We start from the raw sequence: 24904 nt of genomic DNA, 5'->3' as shown, positions 1-24904 counted from the left end.
CCCCCCCCCCCCCACACACACACACACACACACACACACACTCACACACACACTCAAACACACAAGTATTTGATTTGGTATCTATCAAGAATACATGGTAACAGTAGTTTACAAAAAGTTAACTTGGCTTCATTCAAAATGATGCAAGTTATGCAAATCACATGACAGCAAAACTATTTTGAAAGTACATTTCCTTTTCACATAGATCCTTAACTTTATCTTTCTCTGAAATACTTGTTAGTTTATCTCTTTAAAAAATTTTCTGTTAATTTCACTCACAGTAAGATGTATTACAGCTGTCCCATTATGTTAAATTAATTCTCTCCTAGTAACATGAAAAGCATGAACATGTTTCATTAAAATATCCCCCTTTTGACATTTAAAATATTATATAGTTCAGTTTTTGCAATGAGGATTTTGGTGTTTTAAGTAAAGGTTTATAACATCAAAAATCCAATTAATATTTTTCAGGTCCACTTATTTAAAATAATATTTGAAATTCTTGTTACACAGAAAGTCTATTAGACTTCGTTGTAATGAGATTTGAACTGTATTAAAATTTTAAGAAATATATCATTGCACTGTAATTTTATGTTTATCATTGTATATGCTTAATTTGAAGTCAAGTGTAAACTATCTTTATGGGTTATCTTTTTTGTAGTCTATTATTATACCTAACTTGGCTCCTCCCTTGCTGTCTAGGACTCTTCTGATACTATTTGTTGTGTTCTCAGGAGGGATACATACAATATAAATTTAAAACTATCAGAGGCAAAATAAATTAGGCATACTATTTGGAAAAGAAATAACCATATAATCAACTTTTGATATTTTTTTTCCGTGCCACATTTTTCTTTCATCTTTTTATTGACATCACTCACTCTTTCCAAATCCTTCCTTTATACTATCAACTATGTCTACTTACATTTACTTCCTTTATGCTGTCTGCATTAAAGCAGCAGTTAAAAGAGGTTTTAGAAACCAAAACACCAAGTTTTCTCCTATATCTCAGGGAGGGACAAAGAAGGAGAGCTTCAGAAATAATCTCTTCCCTTTCTCAGCAAAGAATAGGTAGCATCTGACTAGGATCCTGTTCAGTGTAGAAAAGCCAAATAAACTTATTATCTTGTACCAAGTCAAATTATCTTAGCTACTTATAAGGAAACCACACTTTTAAAATGTGGGTATTATTTAGATTATTGATTCTTTCATTAGCATAGATAATGAAGAGTTTACTGTACCTTTGATATATTTTCTAGATATAGTTAGATTTGGGTGTTTTTATTAAACTTTTCAAAATTGACTTTTTCTTTAAAGGTTTGCTTTATTTGTAATCATATAGGTGGAATTTTTTTCCCATATCCATTCTGTAAAATGACTTACTTAACCATGTTAAGGTTATCCTTTTACAATTTACATTTCTTTACTTAAAAATTACTCAGGATTATTTTAAAAGAATTGCTGTCAACTTTTTGTATAATAGGAAACAAATATAATTTGGCAAATATTTGAATTTGTTTGAATTAGTAGGAAAAGTCTGGCTAACTGTGGTTCTAACCCTGCCTTTGCCCCTTATTTAATTAGCCACATGACTCCTAGACAAGGCACTTTCTGGGCCGCAATTTCTCATTTCATAAATGAGTTGAATTAGATGGCCTTTTAAAGTATTTTTTTCTGCTTAAAAAAATGAATACTTCTATTTGTTCAATGAAGGAATCTAATTGATCTTTTACTTTCTGTGTCATTTATAATGTGAGGTGGAATGCTTGATTAACTAAAGCACATGCCATGATTTATATACCTTTAAGACTAGAATTTCTTTACTTAATATAGTTCATATAGTCATAGAATGTCAATTAGGAGGGACAGTCTGACTACATCAAGGCTTAGAGACGGTCCACACAAGAAAGAAAGTGAAGGCCCAGAGAAGTAAATTCATAGAGCAATTCCTTATCACTAAATGATACCATTGATCAATCTTCTTTATTTGTTTATTAGAGATAGAAATGCCCAAGCCTATTCACACTTAACTAGTCTTGCCCTTGGACAGTCCAAAGTCTGTCCTTGGGGATAGCATTTTCAGCTTGGTAAAACCTACCAGAGTGTGTTCCACATTGGTGTAGCTTTTAAAACTTTTTAAAACTATAAAGTTTTAAAATAAAAAATATTTTTATTTTTCTGGTTTAAAAATGGATAAGTAAAACAATTCAAGTTCATTTTAAGTCTTCAACTTGAATTGGCCGTTTACAGTCAAGTATACATTAAGTTGCCAAAGTAATCCTGGGGTTTCAGGAAAAATCATTTGTAGATTTGAAGTTATGGTAGTTCAAGCCATTACAAAATCCAGTCTGTGTTCTTTTGCTGAAAAATTCCCAAAAAACATAATTATGGTAACTAAAGTTCAACTCTCCCACTCATAAGACATAAGCTATTTCTATAGCCAATAGGTAGTAGTAAATGTTGGTCACTTTGCTGTCCTTCACCAGATCAGGTGACCAAGATAGCGTGTTCTACCAAATGGGTGTTAATGAGGAAAAGAATGAGACTTGGAGCATATTCTGGACAGTTAGGAAGATCACAGAAAAGCAGGTCAAGAACATCAGAATGTCGGTTACGTGTCAATTAATGAGTCTTAAGAATCAATGAAAGTTCTGCACCTGAAGTTTTCATGGATTTTTAAATGGTAATATGACCTTTAAATCCTAATTTTGATGGGGAAGTCAATTTTAGATGCATAAAATATGCATAATAGCAAAATGTTACTAAGTTTGTATAAGAAAATGTACAATGCTTGAGAAGTGATATTGAGTTTATTAAGAACTAATTGAGTGATATATAGAAATGTAATGTATATCAGCTTGTATGGTGTACATTAAAGTTAGGCAATCAAGCGACTGCATTTTTTTATGCTTTAGCAGATTTCATAGAGAGTTGAACTCTTTCATCCATTGAGAATAGTTTGAACCAGTACTTATGTTCCTGATAATCTTAAGTTCTCATTTTCTCTGCTTATATAGTATAAACTTATTCTATTATAGCTTATTATGAAATCCCCTCAGCTAGGATGTGTATTGCACATGAAAAGGATGGATAGATAGATGCTGGGCATTATTTACACAGAGTTACTGATTAAAATTGTAGTATAGGTTGCCAATAAGGTATTGAAAATGTGTACCAATGGAAGAATACTACCGCTCATGAAATGAAACAAAATTAAAAATCGATACAGTCAACTCCTGATTGTATTAGTCAGATATAAATCATCTGGAATAGCCCAAGGTTAATAGTTGGTTTAGGAATACAAGGGGATACTTTGCTACCTCAAATATATTTCCCATTTAGCCTTGATTCTGAGTTGCCAAAAGAAATATACATTTATACAAAGTACATAATTCCACAGAAAAATTAACATTTTGTTTTCTTTTTATTTGAGCAGAGTGGGAGGTGGGGCATGGGAGGAAAATGCATTACTTTTTAAACAAACAATTACACCATCTTTAAGAAAGAACATCACCTTGCTGAAACAGCCTTGACTTAATGTTGAGGTACTTGGGTATCCTTGTGTAGTTCAGTTCATCTCTTTGAGCTACCACTTCCTCATCTTACAGATAAGGACGATACTTGAATTACCTGCCTCACAAGATTGTTAAGAAAGTGTTTTTTTAAACTGTCAAGTGCTATACAAATGTACATTTTATCAGTTCATCATGCCAGAAGTCTCACAGTCATACAGTAAGCCATGTCTTGTCCCTATTTCTTTTTATCAATAAGAATACTAACTGAGCAGCCCTTTGTTAGGGGAGAATTAAAGGAAATTTCCCTTTGAGAGCTACTTAATTTTGAGTTTAAAGGTTTATAAGCCTTTTCTAACTTGTGGCTTAAGGTTATGACTATGGTACTTTTCCTGATTTCTTCTCTTATCTTTTCCCCACTCTTATCTCCTGGCTTTTTCATAATCACTGCTGTTACCTTTGTCTTGTCTCCACTTCCTCTTCTCTGACTTTGTCCAGCACTAGAACCATGTTTTAGACATAGTAGGCATTTATTTGTTGCATAGGATTGTTCTTTTCTTTCCTTTTTTTTACATTCCTTTGCTCTGTTCTTACTAAGTCTATACTTTTCTTTTTTTTTTTTTTTCCTCTTTGATTTTAATGCCTGTGTTCTTCAGTCCCTATCCTGTATCCTTTCTAGCTTCTCTCATGTTTTTCCCAGCTGATTGCTATGGACTGAATTCACTCCCGACTTCCTGGCCTATGTCACTCTCCCTTCTGCTTCTGCCTACATGAACTGCAAACTGAATACACATCAAATAAGATATAGTAAGCTGCATTTAAACAGAGCAAGCAAAAATTCTATGAACTTTAAGGAAGATTCACCTTAGTTTTTCCATATTGAGTAATTGACTGTTTTGAATGGTAGCATGAGAATGTTTAATCCTTTGGTGCAGTAGTATTCTTTTGCCACAAGGTGGAAGAAGACATTTAGTAGTGAACACTGTAAAATATTAGTCTATAGCTTGTTTATTTTGTGGCCTTCATAATTAATTTGCCATCATAAGTAAAGTTAGACCAAAATATCTTCTGAATGGACTTTTAAAATATATATAGCTGGCCTACTATGATTTTATTAATGCAGACACCCCTTCCAAAAATTCCCTCCAAACTTCTCTGTCTTGTCCATATTCATCTAATACAGTAGAGGCTTTCTTCTTTGTCTCTTAACATATGGTTATCAGCAGAACATATAAACTGAACGTAGGTTATTTCTGCTCTTAATATGACTAGTCCATCCTTTTTTCATTTCATACATTTCTTTGATTACATGTCATTAGAGAATTTTTATTTGAAATGAATGAAAAGTGCACATTCTCCTTCCCCTTTTAAATCCTTACTTTCCCATCTTAGAATCAATATCGTATATTGGTTCTAAGGCACAGAAGAATGGTAAAGGCTAGGCAATGTGGGTTAAATGACTTCCCCAGGGTCACACAGCTAGGAAGTGTCTAAGACCAGATTTGAACCCATGACCTCCCATCTCAACCTGGCTCTCAACCCACTGAGCCACCTACCTGCACGCTCCCCCCACCGAAAACCCTTTTAAAATTTTATTCTCTTACGTTTCCAGTCACTTTTTTTTTTAAACCCTTGTTCTTCGGTGTATTGTCTCATAGGTGGAAGATTGGTAAGGGTGGGCAATGGGGGTCAAGTGACTTGCCCAGGGTCACACAGCTGGGAAGTGGCAGAGGCCGGGTTTGAACCTAGGACCTCCTGTCTCTAGGCCTGACTCTCACTCCACTGAGCTACCCAGCTGCCCCCTCCAGTCACTTTTAAGAAATTTACTTTCATAGTAGTCCTTCCTTTCATGCAAATAAATGTCTATTATTTGATTGCTTCCTTTGAAGAGAGAAGGGAAGTTTCAAAGGTTCATATAATTTGAAGTAGAAAAATTCCATTGAATAATTTGTATTTTAAGGAGCTTTGTTTCAAATATGAGTGGTTGTATCTTTGAGACAAAGCTCAATAAAGAATGTAGAAAAACAAATACTATAAAGGCATCCAGAGTCAATTGAGAATTTCTAAGATTTTTGAGGCAGGGATGTCTTACATATTTTTACTTCACAGTATATTAGTGATGGGCATGTCACAGATTTTTCTTTTTAAATTGAATTTGTGTTTTAAAGATGAATAGGGATTATCTTTTATGTTTGAATTAATTTATATTAACTTTTAAGGTCTTAAAAATCCTTCCCTATATTCCTGGGAGATAGGCAGTTACATGAGTTATTTTTTAAAAGTCAGGAAACTTGGAGAGGGGAAGTGATTTGCCCAGAGTGACATAGCCATTAACTTGAACTTTGGAATCAGTTCAGATCCTTACTCTTCACATCCAAACACTTTTCTCTGTACCATGCTGCTTTCTTTAAGGATTGACAGTCCTTATTTGAGACCTCATGAGGTAAGAGATTAGAAAGGAGGTTGTAGCCCTGGTTACATTTCTGTGGCTCTCTGTATTTTACAACATACTTCACAAAAATGCCATAAATAATTGTTATCCTAATTTTAAAAATTAAGTAGTTGAGGCATAAAGAGGCTTAGTGACTTTCTGGAGGTCACACAGATTGTGGTCACCTGGGACTTCAGGTCAAGTCTGCCACCCCCAAGTGGGTGTGCTTCGTACTGAATTACAGGGTAATTATATGAAGAAATAATTTTTCTCTTTGAGAAGATTCTACTATATAAAAAAACTTCTAAGGAATTGTATTAGTCATTTGTTATATAAGGATAACAAATTAATCCAATATTTTAAAATCTCTCATGAAGAACTTTGGATTTGGGGTTCAACCTGCCTGGGTTGGAATCATGCTTTTGTCACTTTTGTACCTGTGTGACTTATACCTCTTAATCTTTGGACTTCAGTTTCCTCATTGTAAAACTGAACAGTTTTACTTAGATGATTTATAAAAGTTCCTTCTAGTGATCTTAAATCTTATGATTTTTGTAACCTTTTTCCCAGATGGTAAGTTGACACTATCTTCTGTATTTGTAGTTAGTAAAGTAGCCACAGGGGGATGCCAGAGAACTTTAATGTTGTAGAGCTATTGAATTTACATTTTGCTATTCTTCTGAATAATTATAACCTAAACAGAATGCCTCCCAAGTTGATTACTGCATTCAAATATTTTGTGAAGAATTGAGGAATTCACAGCTAACTTAAAAAAATCTTATTTTAACTAGAAATTTTTTTTGCTCAGAAATTTTCCATATGTATATTATGATTTTGGTATTTCTGGAAATAATGTGGTAAGCTATTTGAAATAATTCTGGATATTGTCCCCATTTAGGACACAATAAAATTTCAGACTTGTGATATACCACCTCAAGAACTTGTATGATCTCACTGTATGTAGAAAAGATGCATGTAAAGAAACTGTGCTGAAAATTTTTTTAATACTTCCTGTTATTTGAAGATTGGTTTCAAACTTGAAGAAATATCAGCAAGGGGCTTGATTGGTAGAGCCATAGTCATTGAGGGAGAGAGGCTTGAGAAGATATAGAAGAGTTAGCTTTGGCAAGAAGGGTACCTCATCTTTGAAACTGGAGGGAGTGAGAGAGGGCAAGACTCGTGTCTTTGTGGAGTGGAGAGAAATTGAGTGTCAGATGGCCTCATTCTTTTCAAGTAGGGAGAGTGTTGAAGATAATATATGGAATTGCTGCTGTGGAGAATTGTGTAAGAGATGACTAAAAAGACCATATGATCATTCATTTATTTAGAAACAGTGTAGTTAAATTTCATTAAAAGGCACTGAGAGAGAAAAGAGTCTAAATTTTCAAGTTTTAATTAGAATTTTAGGATACTAGCAGCTTTGTTACTTTTAAATATATGATCTATATTAAAGACTAAGCAGTAAATTGCTCTAAAAAATAATTGCAAGAGATTGGATTAGGGCAAAGATGGAAGAATTTTTAGGATGTAATTTGACTAAGCCTACTTGAGTAAATGGTTAATTTGGTTATTCTCATTGATAAATTACCCTTTCTGAGAATGGGACATACTGTTGTTAGATTGTAGTAGAATATTATGACTAGTTCTGAAATTCAGATTTAGTTAGTAGAAATTTCAGATAAACTTGGCATTTTTTACACAATATCTTCTATGTCCAGAGTGTTGTGCTAGATTCTTGGAAAGAAAAATAAAAGTTCATCTGCCATCATGGAATGCAGTCTATTGGGAATGGGGTTAAAGTACATCTATAGCACATATACAGTAATACAAACCTTGTACTATCATTGCATAATGTAGTTGTAATGCTGTTAGATGCCTATATTTTATGTGTAACTATACATAAAATTAGCAGATTAGACTGAAATATGCAGTTAGCATCTTTGAACCTAAAAGTTATTAGGGACTTGAGACTTGAACAAAGATTCTCCTTAACCTTTTTTTGACAAGTACTTATCTAGTTTTTTGTTTATAGATCTAAAATGAGAGGGAAAGGACTGCCTTCTGAGGCAGCTTTGTTTTTGGGTAATTTTTATTGTTAGTTGTTTTTTCTTATCTCTGCAAACTTCTGCCTATTGTTTCTGGTTATAACTTCTGAGGCAGAGACACCTTTGAAATAAGTCTTTTACCTGATAACCCTTAGGTACTTAAAGACTGCTGTAATGTCTTCCTTGAGTTTTCTCTTCTACAAGCTAAAACATCCCTAGATCCTAAAACTAACTGGTGTGGAATTATCTTAAAGCTTTTTAAATCCTGGTCACCCATCTATGGACATTTTCTTAGTTTGTCAGTTTCCTTCCCAAAGTATTGTGCCAAGAACTGAACACAATATTACAAATTTGGCCTTTGTAGGCCCGAGTATACCAAGAAATATTATGCTCCTAATCCTGGACATTATGCTCTCTTTTATACACTTGAGGATTGCATGAACTTTCTTTGTCATGTCACACTATTGAGTCGTTGCATTTTCAGACCAGTAAAACTTTCAGAACTTTTTCAGACAAATATTATCTAATCATGCCTACTTTATCTTATATGTTTGAAGTTTTATAGTCATGCAAAATGTAAGACTTTGCATTTATTACTATTAAATTTCATTTTTAATAGATTTAATGCAACATTTACTGAGTGATATAAATTGCTGTCCAAAGTCTAGAGAAGGAAAGAAAATTTCTAGAAAATAGGAAAGTTCAAGGGAGCATGATAAAACTTAATAGCTTCCCAGTTGTGAAGTAATAAGTAAAAAGTACTCCTTCCTCATTTAAGTAGAAGTGGCAGGTGTCACAAATATGTCACCTACTCATTTAACTCCTTTTTCTGGGTACTGACTTGTATGGTATTAGCTTGTTAAGTAATGTGGTAGTACTGTAAATGTTTCTCATTTTAATAACCAGAGGAAATCTTGTACTAGTATATTCCTCATAGTGAAAGCATTTCTCTGCAGCCCTGAGCAAAATATGAAAGTTTATAAACATGACAAAATGGCTATTGAGCTAGAATTAAAAAACTTAAATGCATTTTTTAACTAGTTGCCATATAGGGTAAGTCAGCTTTCTAGGTCTCAGTTTTTTCAACTCTATACCAAAGTGGTCTCCATTTCTATACCAAAGATACTCATATTTGCTATGTCTACTTTATTAGCAATAAGATAGATGTGAAAATTGTAATATAAAGCATTATATAAATATAATATGCTATTAATAATGGAAATTCTAAAACCTATCATAACTGCAAATTTAAATTTGTATATTTTTGTTTATGCTTAGCCCTGGGGGTGGTGTAAATGGGGGGAAGACATATTCCCTACATTAAAAAAAGTACAGACTTTCAAGAGAATTGCTTATTAAAGGTTTAAAAATTATATTTGTGTCTCTACATTTTAAAGTAGCTTGTATTGGTCTTATATTTGCATTCTGAGTTCAGATTCAAAATATTACTCTACCCCACTTTGTTGATAGTTAGGGTTAAATTGTATAGGCTGAGAAGGAGAAAACCAATAAATTCTGGAGAAGAGAAAACATTACTCCCAACATCTCTGTGAGAGAAATAACTTTCTCTAGGTTAGTCACTCTCCATGCATTCTGAATTGAGGAATGAGGGAAAGTTACTGCCATAAATGGTGGGGAGTTTGGACTTAAAATTTTGTATGATGGGATCTGAAATTGAGGGCTATGCCTATCTATGAATGGTTGATTTCTAGGGAAAAGTTGATTTTTAATTCCATAACATTCTGTTTATGGTATGTTTCTATTTGGACTTTTTTCTAAATTAGTTTTAAAACAGGGAGATGGCATGGTTTAATGGAAATAGCATTGATCTCTTGAGTCTTGAATCTGTTTTAATGATGGCTATCTGTGCGACCTTGGGCAAATAAATTTGACCTTTCTGAGCATTAGTTTCTTCAGGGAGCCCTACTGAAGGTTCTTTATGATCCCTGCCAGGTTTAAATCCTGAGATATTAGGTTTTTGAGGGGAAATAATGAGTTTGATTGTTTTTAGCAATTATGATGATTGGTCTTTTAACATCTGATACCTTGCTATATTTGTTACTGTGACATATACCAGAAATGTCAAACATGCAATCCCAAGTTGGGGTGGAAGCATTTTAAAATTTAATTTGGAACTACTTAACTAAATAAATAAGTACAGTAGACCATAAATAACATAGTTTTCAGTATTTAGCCTACAGGGATCCTTAATATGCGGTTTTAGTGGTCCCCGTTTCTATTTGAATTTGACACCACTGCTGTAGATAGTAACTAGGCATTTATGAAAAAGATGATGCCTTTCATTATGAAAATAAAATTGGATTAATATAGTATGGAGTTAAAAGATGATAAAGATGGGTAGTTTCATTCTGCTTTTATTTGACTTCAGTTTTGTTTCTACCGGGAAAAATTTAATAGGGGAAAAATCGTGATTTAACTAATGTTTTCCTTATTTGTATATATTAAATGTAGGACTTTGGAAAATGGAATGAAAGAATTGACTTACATCGCACTTGTCTTCATTTATTAAATGTATGTTATCTTTAAATTTACAGAGTTACTAGAAAATGTAACGCTAATACATAAACCAGTATCTTTGCAACCCCGGGGGCTGATCAATAAAGGAAACTGGTGCTACATCAATGCTGTATCCTTTCCCAAAGTTTACTTATCTTTTTTTTAAAAGTCTTATTTATACTCCATTTAATCCAATAGCTCTTAACTTTAGGTCTCTGAACTTACTTTTAAAAGTATTTTAATGTAATTTGATTTCCTTTAAATTATAAATTTATAAATCAAGACTGAGTTGAACCAACATTTCAATGTTCCTTCCACTTACATTCAGCAGAAAGTTTGATTTAATATTTATTAGCCATGTATCGTCAGGGTAGAGCTACCATATTGAAATGGAATTAAAACATTTTTTTGATCAGCTAGATTTTGATTAAAGACATTTTATATTTACAAACTTGTTTTCATGATAAGCTTGAAAGGGAAAGGATTACATGATTGGTTAATTCTTGTGTGTACTCCAAAGCCGAACTGTCAAGTTTTTCTTATTTTACTGAAGTTTGAAGTGATCTGTTGTTTGATGTATCCTAAGGAAACAGTCTCTTATTGAATTTCCTTTATCCCTCCTTAATGCTGTTATCTAGACACTGCAGGCATTGGTTGCTTGCCCCCCAATGTATCATCTAATGAAGTTCATTCCAGTGTATTCAAAAGTGCAACGGCCATGCACATCAACACCCATGATAGACAGTTTGTAAGTAGTTTTCTTAGGAGTGTTGTATTGCTGTGATCTGTCTCTTATGAAATAATTTAACCAGGGTTATGTGTTTTCTGATAATCTGCATTTCTTTTTGAATATTGTTATACTTTTAAATCACATTTTATTTATTATCTTATAGATTAATTTTGGCTAATTTGGCCAGAGTTTTGAGAATGGTGTATCCATATTTCCAGGTACAAAGACATTTAGCCTTTGTCTGCTTATGTCACTTAAAAAAATAAGTCCAAAGGTATTTAAAAACTTTTAGGAAAAAGCATGTTAAAAATATAGCCAAAAAAAAAGATGGTTCTGAAAAATTAGCAGTTGAGGGTCCAGTTTCTTTTCGTTTTGGTTTTTTAAGGACTATTATATTGAAAATATCACTAGTATGATATTCTGTGATCTGAAATCAAACTTTATCCAAAAAGTTTCTGTAACATTTTCTCATATCTTTTTCATTTTGCTTCTAGTGTTCGACTAATGAATGAGTTCACCAATATGCCAATACCTCCAAAAGCCAAACAAGGTAAGTTCATTAGTTAAGCGATGCTCTTACTACTATACAGAATGCCTTAATTTAAGCTTCATTTAAAAGAAAATATTCCCATTTTTTAATAAACATATGAGGTCTAGGCACATATTAATCAATAGTCTACAACTAAGTACCTGCTTTTCAAATGAGCACACCATACTACCACACCTCTTTTGTTATAACTTGTTTCCATTTCTGAATGTGCTTTAATTTTGATATCCTGTGTCTTGTTTCTCTTGTAGCTCTTGGTGACAAGATAGTGAGGGATATCCGCCCTGGAGCTGCCTTTGAACCTACTTATATATATAGACTACTGACAGTTATCAAGTCAAGCCTCTCTGAGAAGGTTGGAGATTTCTCTAGTGTATCTGATATAAGTTGTTGCAGCTAGGTGCCTTAGTGGATAGAGCATGGGCCTGGAGTCTTGCAGACCTGAGTTCAAATCTAGCCTCAGATACTTACTAGCGGTGTGATCCTGGGCAAATCACTAAATTGCTATCTACCTCAGTTTCCTCATCTGTAAAATAAGGATAAATAATAGCATCCATCTTCTAGAGGTACCTGAGAATAAAATGAGCTGTTTATAAAGCTTTTTGCAAACCATAAAGTGCCTTGTAAATGCCAACTATTATGATTATAAATTGTTGTGTTTATTGTCCATCTAAATGTCGGGCTACTGCATTAAAAAACTACTCTTTGGCACTGGATAATATACTAGAAATACCAGGACTTTAGATCCAATTCATGGGGGCTTAAGGTGAATCTATTCACAGAAAAAAATAAATTACAAATTTATTGCTCAAATCTGGGGTTGGATCAGCTTATGCAGTAATGGTATAGTTCATTGCACTGTAATAGGATGTTACTAGGCATAGTATAGATTTGGAATTGCTCAGAATTTAATTTTAAATACCTAATTATTTCTAAGGAACTATGGGGCATTTAAAATCAGTTCTTGAATACTCCATAACTGCATTTATTTATAGGCTTCTAATAGCTAATGCTCATATAGCACTTACAAAGCAGTTTATATGTTACCTTGTTTTGTATGTGTTGAGCCACATACTGATGTTGTGAGGTAACTATTACAGATATATCATTTTTTTAGTTGAGGAAAGCAATATGATGTTCAAAGCTTGTTCATCTGTAGTTGCATATCCAGTAAGTGTCAGGTGATTTGAGCCAGGTGTGTCTTAATTCCAAGTCCAGTACTTTTTCCACTAAGCCCCATTGCTTCATGGATATTTGACTACAAATGAAACTAGTTATTACCATTCACCACTACCATTTTTTGTATCTTTTTCCTTTCTGTGTTCTTACAGCTGGGCAGTAGAAAGAGCGATGAAATTGGAGTCCAACAGTTTATGTTCAAATCTCACCTTTTCTATTTATTATCTGTATGACCCTGGGCAACTTATTTAACCTCTTTCTATTCTTCTTTTGCCTCATTTATTTAAAAAAACAAAACAAAACAAAAAGATAAAGAAGTTGGACTAGGTGGCTTCTGAGTTCCCTTACAGCTCTAACTTTGTGATCCTATCTACCCATCCTGAATCACCGATACCAGGTCTGCACACATTTTCCATCCCCTGTTGAGATATAGATGTAAAATTCCAAAAGGATACTCAAAATCTAAAGATTTATGACCCTGTTTCCCTAGAAGAGGCATTGAAATGGAGAGATGGTCCATCATCACAAGGGATCAATAAGCTGACTTGTAAGCTAATAGATTTTCAAATCCACTTATTAAATTAAATATTACTTTGGTAGGCAACCTGAAATTGAGTAGGTTCATGGAATTACAGATTTAAAAATCTAAAGATCATCTAGGCCAAAGCCCTCATTTTATAAATGAAGGAATTGAGGCTCAGAGTTGATCTGATGACCCAAGGTCCTAGAAATTTGAAGGGTCAGAAATGGGATTTAAATTCATGCCTTGTGTGGGAATTATATTCATATTATAAGTAATATGATAAGCCATTGTAATGTATCATTGCACTCTACCATTTTTTTGATGGATGTATATAATTTGTGCTAGCTCTCCCATAGCATTTCCTTCTTGGCTTAACATCATTCATGCCTATACTTTATGTACTCTGTTCTGGTAGTGTCAAGTTCAAATCAATAAAGATCCTCGCAAGCTACATATTAAAGGAAGGCTATTAATTTAACTAGGTTTTATATTTTTATTAAATATTTTCTACTTACAGTTTAATCTGTTTCAGTCTACGTGTTTTTGACACCTCTACCAATTGCTTTATTCTAGTTAACCATAGGGGATATGTTAACCATAGTTAACATATCCCCTATAGTTAACCATAAGGGGATTGATTGGTTATTGTTAAATTTTGAAGGTTGAATAGTTGATGCATATCTTGTAAATATTTTTTAATTTACAAGTCTTTTATTTTTCCTTTTTAGGGTCGACAGGAAGATGCTGAAGAATATCTAGGATTTATTCTAAATGGACTACATGAGGAAATGCTGAACTTAAAGAAACTTCTTTTACCAAATAATGAAAGTAGGCAATCTGAAATGCTTTTTGTCATGATACCATCATGAGAAAGTTCCCTAAAAATTGTTTTAAATAAGGGTTTAGTGGCTATTTTTCAAAATATTCCTGCCTTCCATAAAAAAACCAAGAATTTTTACTTATTAAAATGTTTGGCGATCCTAGATATGGGCCCATGTCTAAAAAACTAGTCCTACAAAGAAATCAAAGGGAAAGTTATTTTGAGAGAAGAAATATTATTTCAAAAAGCATAAAGATGATGTTATCATTATTGACAGACTTGAAATAGGTATAAGGTAGTAATGTTAGGGATTGTCCCATGTCAATAAAAGCTGAACACCACATTGCATTCTTTCCAAAGCTTTTGTAAAACTATTTGTGCTTCTTTTTTTTTTTAACTTTTACCTTCCACCTTAAAATCAATACTGTGTATTGCTTCCAAGACAGAAGAGTAGTAAGGGCTAGGCAATGGGGGTTAAGTGACTTGCCCAGGGTCACACAGCTGGGAAGTGTCCGAGGCCAGATTTGAACCTAGGACCTCCCATCTCTAGACCTGGCTCTCAATCCACTGAGTCACCCAGCTGCCTCCTATTTGTACTATTTGTATACAAAATTTTATGTATATTTACACTGAAAAATTTTCCATAAAGTTAAATGCAAATTCTACATGATTAATTTTTTGATTGAGAAACATCAACTATTCTCCCCCCCCCCCCCTCCCCATTTTGGTTAAATTTTTTGAAATTTAAATTAGAAACCTTTAAAGTAGGTAAAATTTTTGCTNAATTTTTTGAAATTTAAATTAGAAACCTTTAGGTAAAATTTTTGCTAACATTTTTAATAGATGAAAATTTAAACAATATTTATTTCCCTTTCAGAATTTTCAGTTTCCAATGGACCTGAAGCACAGTCTGTACATGAAGATGAACAGGGGCAAGGAGAAGGTAGTGAGGATGAATGGGAACAGGTTGGTCCTCGGAATAAAACTTCAGTCACTCGGCAAGCTGATTTTATTCAGACTCCAATTACTGGCATCTTTGGAGGACACATAAGGTATGACACCTTTAAAAAAGATTTATTTGGGGGGCAGCTGGGTAGGTAGTTAATTTAAATAAAATGATTTTTATTATTTTGGTTTAGCCTCCCCACAAACAAGTAGCATTTCTCCAGTTGTTTAGATCTATCTTTATTTGGTGAAGAGTGTTTTTTAATTGTGTTCATATGGTTGCTTTACATGTCTTGGCAGGTAGACTCCCAAATATTTTATACTGTCTGCAGGAAATTGACTTTATTTTTAACCTTTACCTTTTGTCTTGAATTGATAACAGTTTCAAGACAGAAGAGCAGTATAGGTTAGGCAGTTGGGGTAAAGTGACTTGTCCAGGGTCACATAACTAGGAAGTATCTGAGGGCCAGATTTATACCCAGAACCTTCTGTTTCCAGGCCTGGCACTCTGTCTGCTTAGTTCCCCAGGTATGAACCTTCTTTCAAAATATTTTTACAAAGTTGAACTTTGAAAGAGGTATAAACTGGGAGTATATTGAAAGTGTTTGTAGGAGTCAGCTTGGAGTAAATGATATGCTATATTTTGAATGATCTTCGTTAGCTGCTCTTTGGAAATAGACAAATTTTTATCTTATTTTCACCCTAATGATCAGCTTCAGGCAGTAGTGGCAAAAATTATATTGTCTATAATCTTTTTTCTTTTAATTCCTTTAGATCTGTAGTTTACCAGCAGAGTTCAAAGGAATCTGCCACTTTGCAGCCATTTTTTACCTTGCAGTTGGATATCCAGTCTGACAAGATACATACAGTCCAGGATGCATTGGAAAGTCTGGTAGCAAGAGAATCTGTCCAAGGATATACCACAAAAACCAAGCAAGAGGTAATGGAACAGATAAAACAGGTTTTAAGGGAGAGTGAGCTCTGGGCTAGCAGGGGGAGATGGTTTTCTACTTGGCAGAGCAAGAATTTGAATGAACGTCTTTGGTTTCCTTTGGATTTCACATCTCCAGATTCATTCTCCTCTTCACAACACTAAGATTGCCTCTATGTTCAAAGTATCTCTGTCAGTATTGATTTTTTAAAATTAGACTTCCAGGAGATGTAAAATAATTTATTATTCTAAGATAAATTTTTTGTTTTTTACTTTTTTTTTACCCCCTAGATTTTATTCCCCCTCTACCCCTTGAATTGCCAATAATTTGTCAGTTATTTAATCATTATGTTACTAATTTAATAGTAAACCAGAATCATTGAACTTGATGGTTTCAGGTTTCTTTGGATTCGTTGTAATACTATTTAATATTTCACTCATGTGAATTGAGCATGCATTCAGTTTTAGACTCCTAGCATTCAATGATCCCATGGTATTGTGTGTCATCGACCAAATTATCTTCCCCATTTGGATTTAAATCAATCAACATGTATTTGTTAAGTTCCTACAATGTGCCAGGTACAAAGTGCCTTACAAATACAAAAGACAGGGTCATTCCTACTCAGAAAATGTACATTCTACCAGAGATAAAAATATGTTAAGTATATACAGAATAAATACTGGGAGGCTATTGAGAATATTAGAGGTGAGAGGGATCATTCATGTAAAAAGAAAGTACTGCTTGAGAGGAATCTTGAAGGAATAACTAGTAAGATGGATGTGCATTCCCAGCTTAGAGAGGTACAGAGATAGAATACAATCCATGGGTGAGGACCTCAGAAGGCCAGTTTGGCTAAAACAGAACAAAAGAAAGGGAATAGATAATGAAACCAGAAAGGCAAAAGCAATAGGAAACATTTTGAAAGAATTGAACTAACTGATCCCTAAGATTTTTTTTTCCATGTTCTTTGAGTGTGAAGATTCATTCTATTTGACACACAGAAAGAGATTGCTATTCTCATTTTCTAATTTGGAATAAATAGGATCAATTGCTTGGCTGGACTTTATAATTAAGCTTCTAAGGGTAACAAAGTTTAAAGTTGTAAAGCTTAGGGAGAAAAGACCACTCCAAGATATGAAAAATAGGAAGTGGGGAGAAAAGAGATTTATAATTTAACCTGTATTGCTGAACAAAAATTGCTGCTACTTTTTACAGTGGTTTCTAAGTGATGTGGCCTATACAGTTACTTGATTACTTGATAGTTGCTTTAAATAGCTCCTTATTGAGTACTTCATGACAGGATAAAATTACAGACTCCTTATCCTGACATTTAAGATTTCTTACACTGATTCCTAGCTATCTCTTCTGCCTTATTTCTCACACTTCCCTTGGAGCACTTGTGCTCTGGCCAAACTGAATTAAATAACTCTTTCATAGTTTTAATCTTTGATTTCCTTTCTCTGTGTCGTTTTCTTGAATTCTTTGTATTTAAATGGCAGCTGGTAGTGCAGTGGCTAGAGTGTTGGACCTGGAGTTATGAGGACCTGAGTTCAAATCTTACTTCAGATACTAGCCTTGTGATCCTGAGTGTCTCACAAAACTGCTCTCTATCTCAGTTTCCAGATTTGTAAAGTGGAGCTAATACTATCACCTGAACCTGCCTTCCAAGGTTGTTGTGAGAATCAAATGAGATAATACTTGCAAAACACTTGGCAAATCTTAAAATGCTGCATCAGTGCTTGCTATTAGCATCATCATTATTATACCTTTTATTCTTACAGAGCTTGCTTGGATACATTACCTCTTATCTCTATTAAAATCCCATGGCATTCCACCCCCCCCCCCCCCCCCCCTTTTTTTTTTTTTTTTAAACCTAGCTTAATCTAATTTTTTATATGCAAATTTTCTAGATGACTCTAAGCAGAAACTGTGCACACACATGTATGGAGTAAAATCATTTAAAATACAAAAATAAATATCAGATTGGTTAAGGTATACAGAAATATTACTGAAATATAAAAGATGTATCTTAAAAGAAAAAAATGTGATAGAAACTTAGCTTAAGTAAGTGTAAAAGCAACAGTCATTGTTAGACTTAGATTTTTAAGGTATGGTACCAGGTAGGGCCCCAGAGATCATTCAGTCTAACTCTCATTTTACAGAGAAAAAAATTGAAACCCAAGGAGTGACCACCCAAGATCCACATGCATTGATGGCAGAGCCATGACTGTCCAAGCTTCCTTACTCACAATACATATCTCCTACCTCCATTTGATCACCATTTGATCACCATTTGTTCTTATTTACAATTGTAGTTGTTTATGAGAAGCAACATGTTTTACTATTCAGAAGACTGATCTCAAGAGTCATGCCCTCCCTATGACCTGTGACTCTAGGCAAGTCACTGAAATTCCTTGAGGGTTCCCAGTAAAGTTCCAGGATCACAAGTTTCAGAATAGGTGATAGGAACCCATTGGAAGCTCCTTAGAGCAGTCAGGTCACAGGTCCACTTTTAAAAAGAAAAAGATTCACCTTCCAGTATTTTATCCTGTGGAAATGCTCCTCCCCCAGTGTAACTCTTCCATTTGTCTGTAATTGTACTGTTCTTTTGGCTCTACCTGAAGTCAGAGTCCAAAGGACTAGTGGCATATGGACTTCTGGAAAAACTCTGCAATTGAGAACAGAGAAAATTAAATCTTTAATAGTGTCATCTAAGGGCCCACCTTGCTCTATTTTTATATCCACCCCCAGGTTGGCAGGAGGGTGAGGAATTCTTCAGAAGTAGTAATGCTATGAGACTGACCCTGTGTCATAAGGTCTGGGAGGTTAGGGGAGAGGACAGTCCACTCTAGTGAGAGCAGATCATGGAAGCATGGAAGTAGACTTGTCAGTCACTCTACGATGCCCTTTGGTTTCAGTTTCCATCTCTTTACGGGCTACTCTAGCACATGGAAGGATTGTTTCCCACCTCTTTTCAAAGGGGACAGTTCTAGGAGATGAGGGATTAGTTGGCAAACAGGTTGTCTTCTGCTTTCAGACAGATACGACACATTCATGTGCCCTCTGTATCTTAGGTTGAGATTAGTCGGAGAGTGACCCTGGAAAAGCTCCCCCCCGTTCTTGTTCTGCACCTCAAACGGTTTGTGTATGAAAAGACTGGTGGATGTCAAAAGCTTATCAAGAATATCGAGTATCCTGTGGACTTGGAGATTAGCAGAGGTAATATTCAACATGGGAAACGTTTTCTTAAAGTTTTTAAGGATTTTTTTAAAGATAGGATATTTTGAAAATACTGGTTTAAGACCTTGGTTTTGACCCTTTCATTAATAACATTGAGAAAATTATATTTTTTAAAAATTCCATTAGGTTTTTATGTGAACATCCTGATTGAATAATGTGTATTTTTGAATAATAAATATTATTGTCTAGAGGAACATTGGTAGGTATGTGTTAAGTTTTTTCAAAGAGGAAATTTTAAGTTGGTAAACCAGTCTTCATTTTGTCTTGGCTTTGAAAAAATGCAAAATTAGATTACAGAATTACTGTTCATAATGATATTACTTTTTATTGTGATTATGTATTTTCTCATTTAAAAAACTGAAAACTCAAGTCTTTATGAAACTATCATGCCACTCTTATTTTCCTTACTTTACTTTGGTGACAATTAAGTTGAAGAAAAGTTGCAAGTGTACTTTAACTCTGTGTATTATCATTCATTTTTTAATGTTTTTTTTTTTTTTTTTTTTTTTTTTACTATAGCCATTAAACATAGAATTTAGTAATTTTCAATTTTTGGATACATTTTTGTAGTGGTTATTTGATATGCCCAAGTGTCCTGTGTTTCCCCCCCACCCCCCCTTCTCCCATTGAAGTTTTATTCTCAAGACTCATGATTTGGATTACCTGGGGTTCTTGAAAGCTATGCCAGTGGTTTAAGCTTTACTTGCTCCTACCAAGCTCAAAAAGCTTCCAGTTTGGGTGTTCCATTGGAGAGAATTAGACTCCCCAAGGTTGGACTAACTCATCATTGAAGAGTTAGTCATATTTGTTCATAAAGCCAGCCTGTTAAGGTCTAAAGAGGAATAGTGTGTTCTGACTAACTGGGATCTGTCCTTGGGGCTCTTTCATGGAGTGAAGCTATATTGACAAACCTTGAAATTTTAATCCATGTATCAAAATAAACATTTGTTGGATCCCATGCATTTTGAAAGACATCTTAAGAAAATACAAAGTTGTTAGGGTTGCCCTGATGACACCTTTAGCTAAGAAATATACATCTAGAAAACAGTCAGGAAAATCTACAAGATGCGTATTTCTCAGAATTAAAATTTGAGTAGGGTTATACAAATCTAAAGGTGATCCAGGTAAATATTGGAATAATTGAAAAAGCATACAAATGTAAATCTGGAGTTATTTTGCGGTCATTTAACCAGTAGACAAAAGTTGGAAATAATATAAGCTGAACAATGTCCCCTTCCAAACTTAGAGAAGTGGGCAGCCGAAAATTTCAGCACGTTATTTTTTACATAATTTCTAGCAAACAGGTTAAGTATGATTCTCAATAAACCTAATTGATGTGTTAGACTTAATACTACTTTTAGGGGCAGTTGGGGGAAGGCTGCTTTTACTGGGGAGTCCTAAGGGAGACTCAGAAAGCAGGTTTGCTTTATGATCTCTGATTTAAAGGACATGAGTACAATTTCTAAAATTGCATCTCCTTTGGCTGACAGTCTGAACAGCTGTTCTCAAGGGGACAGATCTATAAGTTTTTCTAGCATAGACTTCATGTAGTACTTGTTTTTTGAGGTGTTAGTTAACTGATAACAGTTTTTAAAAATTCTGCTATTACTGTATGGTATACTTTTAGTTCACAGCTCAATTCTTAAGCCATTCAAAATATTTTACAGGGTGTTTTTGAGTAGACTTTGGGGTTTCTTATATTATTTTGGTATCTTGATGAATTTCTACTATTACTTGCAGTGGTTTGAAATCTTCATTGCCTTAGAACTGCTGGTTTTTTGTTTTTCAGAGCTGCTTTCTCCAGGTGTAAAAAACAAAAATTTTAAAGGCCACAGAAACTATCGACTTTTTGCAGGTATGCAATTTCGTGTAATATTTTCAACAGTATATTTATTCTGTTAAGGAATCACTAAATCAATTATTCTTGGCCTAAAAACCTGATAATTCCCTGGGCTAGTTCCAAAATAGGAGTCATCTCAAAATTATAGGTTTTTTTGGTCATTTGAAAAGATAATTATAGTTATTTTTTGTGGGGTGAGGGACATCTGTAGAGATGAAATTTCAGGGGAACAAATGCTTTACCTCTAGGATGGATGGATAGATAATAAGCTATTACTGTGTGCCAGATTCTATATTAAGTACTGAGGTTACAGGAAGTAAGGTGATCCCCACTGTCAAAGAGCTTATCTTCTGGTGAGGTAAGGTAAGACGAGTAGAGATGGTAGGAAGTAATGAATGGAGGTAGATACACATGCCTAGTGAGGTGTAGTGAAGCTAAGAAGTAATGTGGAGGCTTGGATTGTACAAGAAAAGGCAAGATTTCACCTCTTGCCTTTGGGAAACCCAGAGGAGGAGGACTCCATGGTTCCAGGGGGAAAGGATGAGGATTACGGTCAGAAAGCAGACAGCATGGTGCGAGTGTGGGAAGTTGTAGACATTAGTTAGTGATGGACTGAGCAAAATTTTATTCCATCCTGACCCAAGTTGTAGTTCCCTTCACCATATCTGATATCAGGATATACTATCAAGTTAAGGCAAAAACACAAGAACAGAAAAACACCCCGAAAAGTTTCTAAACTGACCTAAAAACCAAAGATATCTGAATTTGAATGTGCTTTCATAGTATAGAGAAGTAATAGTACTTGTTCATTCTGCAGGCCAGCATGACTTTGAAACATGTTGCCCATTGTGTATGTCTGTGTGAATTGATGTACTTCAGAGTTGTTTATCTCTGTTATTTTGCTGAGATTTTGCTATGCCATCTATGTTCTTGTTTAGTCCCACTTCTGACTAATTCCTGTTTGTAGAAAGAGCTGACCTGTCCTTGGTGGTGTATTTAACCTGATCTGAGGCCTTAGGACAAAGTGTGAGAGACAGCTTTTTACCATGACCTTGACTGGCTGAGCACAGCACTTTTTAGCATTTGAGTTCACTGTCCTAGGCTTGATTTGTAAGTGATTCATAGCAGTAGTTGCAGTTATAGATGGAATCTGATAATGGTGAAGATTCTTATTACTAAGTAACATACCAACTAAATAGCAATGGATTAAGCCAGAGTTCTGTGTGCCCTTTTCTCATCCCAGTCATGTCACTGGCTAACATTTTTATATGACTGTTTATTCTTAAGGATTTGTGATCAAGGATAAAAATCCCTACTTAAATACTCTGGCTTAAAAAAAAAATTAGTTAGGTTCAGAGCTGGAAGAGACCTTAAAAGTCATCTACATCAATCCTCTGTCCAGATGAACAAACATCTAAAAATAGCAAGAGCTTCAAAACTCCAAATCCAACATTTTTTCTACTATTAGCTGCTGTTTTATGCATTAGTGTGTGTGTTTTAATTTTTGAGAAAGGGGAGGAGAATGTCCTCTCTTAGTGAATGTATTAGTAATGAAATATTAGTACAAATAGTAGACATCATAGTTCATTAACTAAGGATTCTTGGTTTTGAGTCAGAAAGCCTTAGGGCAGAATTTTTATTCTTTGTCTACTTTTACACTGTTGAAAGGTTTATAAATTGAGAAATTTTTGTCACACTTATTTTCTTTCTTAAATGTGCTTGATTTAAATCAGAAATGCTATAAAGCTCATCAATCTGTCTCTCTTACAGTGGTCTATCATCACGGAAACAGTGCAACTGGTGGTCATTATACTACAGATGTCTTCCAGATTGGTCTGAATGGCTGGTTACGTATTGATGACCAGGCAGTTAAAGTGATTAACCAGTACCAGGTGGTGAAGCCTTCTGCTGAACGCACAGCCTACCTCCTGTACTATCGCCGAGTTGATCTGCTCTAAAACTTCTTTCTCTGTGCTGTGTGTGCAAGATACCTGCTTTCTAGAATACCAACTCTTACTAACTTTTTTTCCTCTCTCTAATGGCTCTTTTGAGTGAAACTTTATTTTTCCTTTGCAACTATGGGATAGAATGGAAAAGAAACTAACTCTTGGAGTTTGTGCACAGCATAGTTTACGTTGATTTTTAACTTCCAAATCAAAATCATTTGGTTGAAAGACTATTGCTTGATTTAAAAAAAAAATACAAAAGCCCCTTTATTTCTGAATAATGCTGATTCCTGTGATGATAAAGGGGATTTGCATCTGATTCCCAATTTAATTGCCTAGTAGAAGAAATCCTGCACCAGCAACACAACTTGTGAATTTCTGTGAGAATGAATTTTATCTTTCCTTATAAAAGTGAAAAACTTTTTAAAATCCAACACCTTCTCCTCCCTACCCCCTTTAGTTTTTGATAAAGGAAAAAATATGAGCCAGTTCTTAGAGGAGAAAGAGTTCTTACTTTAAAAAGAAAATGTACAGAAAGAACAAAAAATAAGTTGCTGGTTCTAAATAGGAAAAAAAAATTTTAATAATTATGCGATGGGAAACTGCTGAAGTATACATTGCAGATCAAATATTTGGAGTTAAAATGTTAGACTAAATAGATGGGTGATTGTAACTTTATTGCTATTAAAGATTTCAAACTGCATTTATGCTTCTGTGTACACAAGATTTTAAAATGGGCAAAATAATGAAGGTTGATATTTCTTTTGTCTGCTTTGTTTAATTTTGCTGTCTGCTCTTCTCTAATGTTGAGTTTCTAATTGTACACAGTTTAGTGATATCTAGGAATATAAAGTTGTCGCCCATCAATAAAAATCACAAAGTTGGTTTAAAGAGGTGCGTGTTTCTTTAAATATAAGCGCCTTTCCGCAGTATTGTTGTCGAATCATTTTTTAGTTGTGTCCTACTCTTAATCATCCCATTTGGGACTTTCTTGGCAAACATACTGGAGTGGTTTGTTGTCTCTTTCTTCAGTTCATTTTACAGGTGAGGAAACTAAGGTAAATAGGATGAAGTGATTTGCTCAAGGTTATTAAGTGTCTGGGGACTGCTTTGAACTCAGGAGGACATCTTCCTGATTCAAGCCCCATATTCTGGCACCACCTACATGTCTACCTTAGTATTAGGAGATTCATTTTGAGAATTGTATATATATCTTATTGTTAAAATGATTTGATCTAATTAATAGTAACACTTTATTGCTTTGAAGTTATGAGATACTTTTCACCATTAAACTTTTTATGAAGTATAGATAGTAAAAGTACTCTTCTCATTTTACAGACAGAAAAATAGACCAAAAAGTTAAGTAACTTTCCCAAGGTCACACAGTAAATATTAGATCCTATTTCTTATTTTTTTTCTGAAAACCTAATTAGAGTTTGGACAGTACTTTTTACTCTGACTATAGTGATTTGGACAACTTTGAAGACACAAAAGAGTGTTAATAAAGTGATTACAAAATCTACATTTTTTTTTTTTTACTCAACAGTGCTATTTATATATTATTTATCCTTATCAAAGTGGAGCCATATAGGTGAGATTAAACCCTGATTCACCATCAAGTAGTAGTTAGGGGAATACAGATGAAGATGAACACAATGGTGATGTGTCACCATCTGTGACAGAACACCATTAGCAGT

General features: G+C 34.2%; 1 protein-coding gene across 3 annotated transcripts in view; it reads left to right on the top strand.

The window, feature by feature from the left end:
- Positions 1-24098, top strand: part of USP10 (ubiquitin specific peptidase 10) — an 83868-nt gene extending 59770 nt beyond the window's left edge. For all 3 annotated transcript variants that reach the window (XM_044663203.1, XM_044663202.1, XM_044663201.1), the window contains 10 exons: positions 10544-10635; positions 11144-11253; positions 11730-11785; positions 12034-12137; positions 14213-14312; positions 15182-15356; positions 16024-16189; positions 19256-19400; positions 21211-21276; positions 23032-24098. In XM_044663203.1, the coding sequence (XP_044519138.1) occupies positions 10544-10635; positions 11144-11253; positions 11730-11785; positions 12034-12137; positions 14213-14312; positions 15182-15356; positions 16024-16189; positions 19256-19400; positions 21211-21276; positions 23032-23219 (1202 nt within the window). In that variant the 3' untranslated portion in view covers positions 23220-24098. The remainder of the gene's footprint in view (positions 1-10543; positions 10636-11143; positions 11254-11729; positions 11786-12033; positions 12138-14212; positions 14313-15181; positions 15357-16023; positions 16190-19255; positions 19401-21210; positions 21277-23031) is intronic.
- Positions 24099-24904: the final 806 nt, after the last annotated feature.

Source organism: Gracilinanus agilis, chromosome 2, assembly GCF_016433145.1.
Source record: "Gracilinanus agilis isolate LMUSP501 chromosome 2, AgileGrace, whole genome shotgun sequence".
Taxonomy (NCBI): Eukaryota; Metazoa; Chordata; class Mammalia; order Didelphimorphia; family Didelphidae; genus Gracilinanus; species Gracilinanus agilis.
The sequence above is the reverse complement of the archived record's forward strand: the minus strand, read 5'-3'. Positions and strand labels throughout refer to the sequence as shown.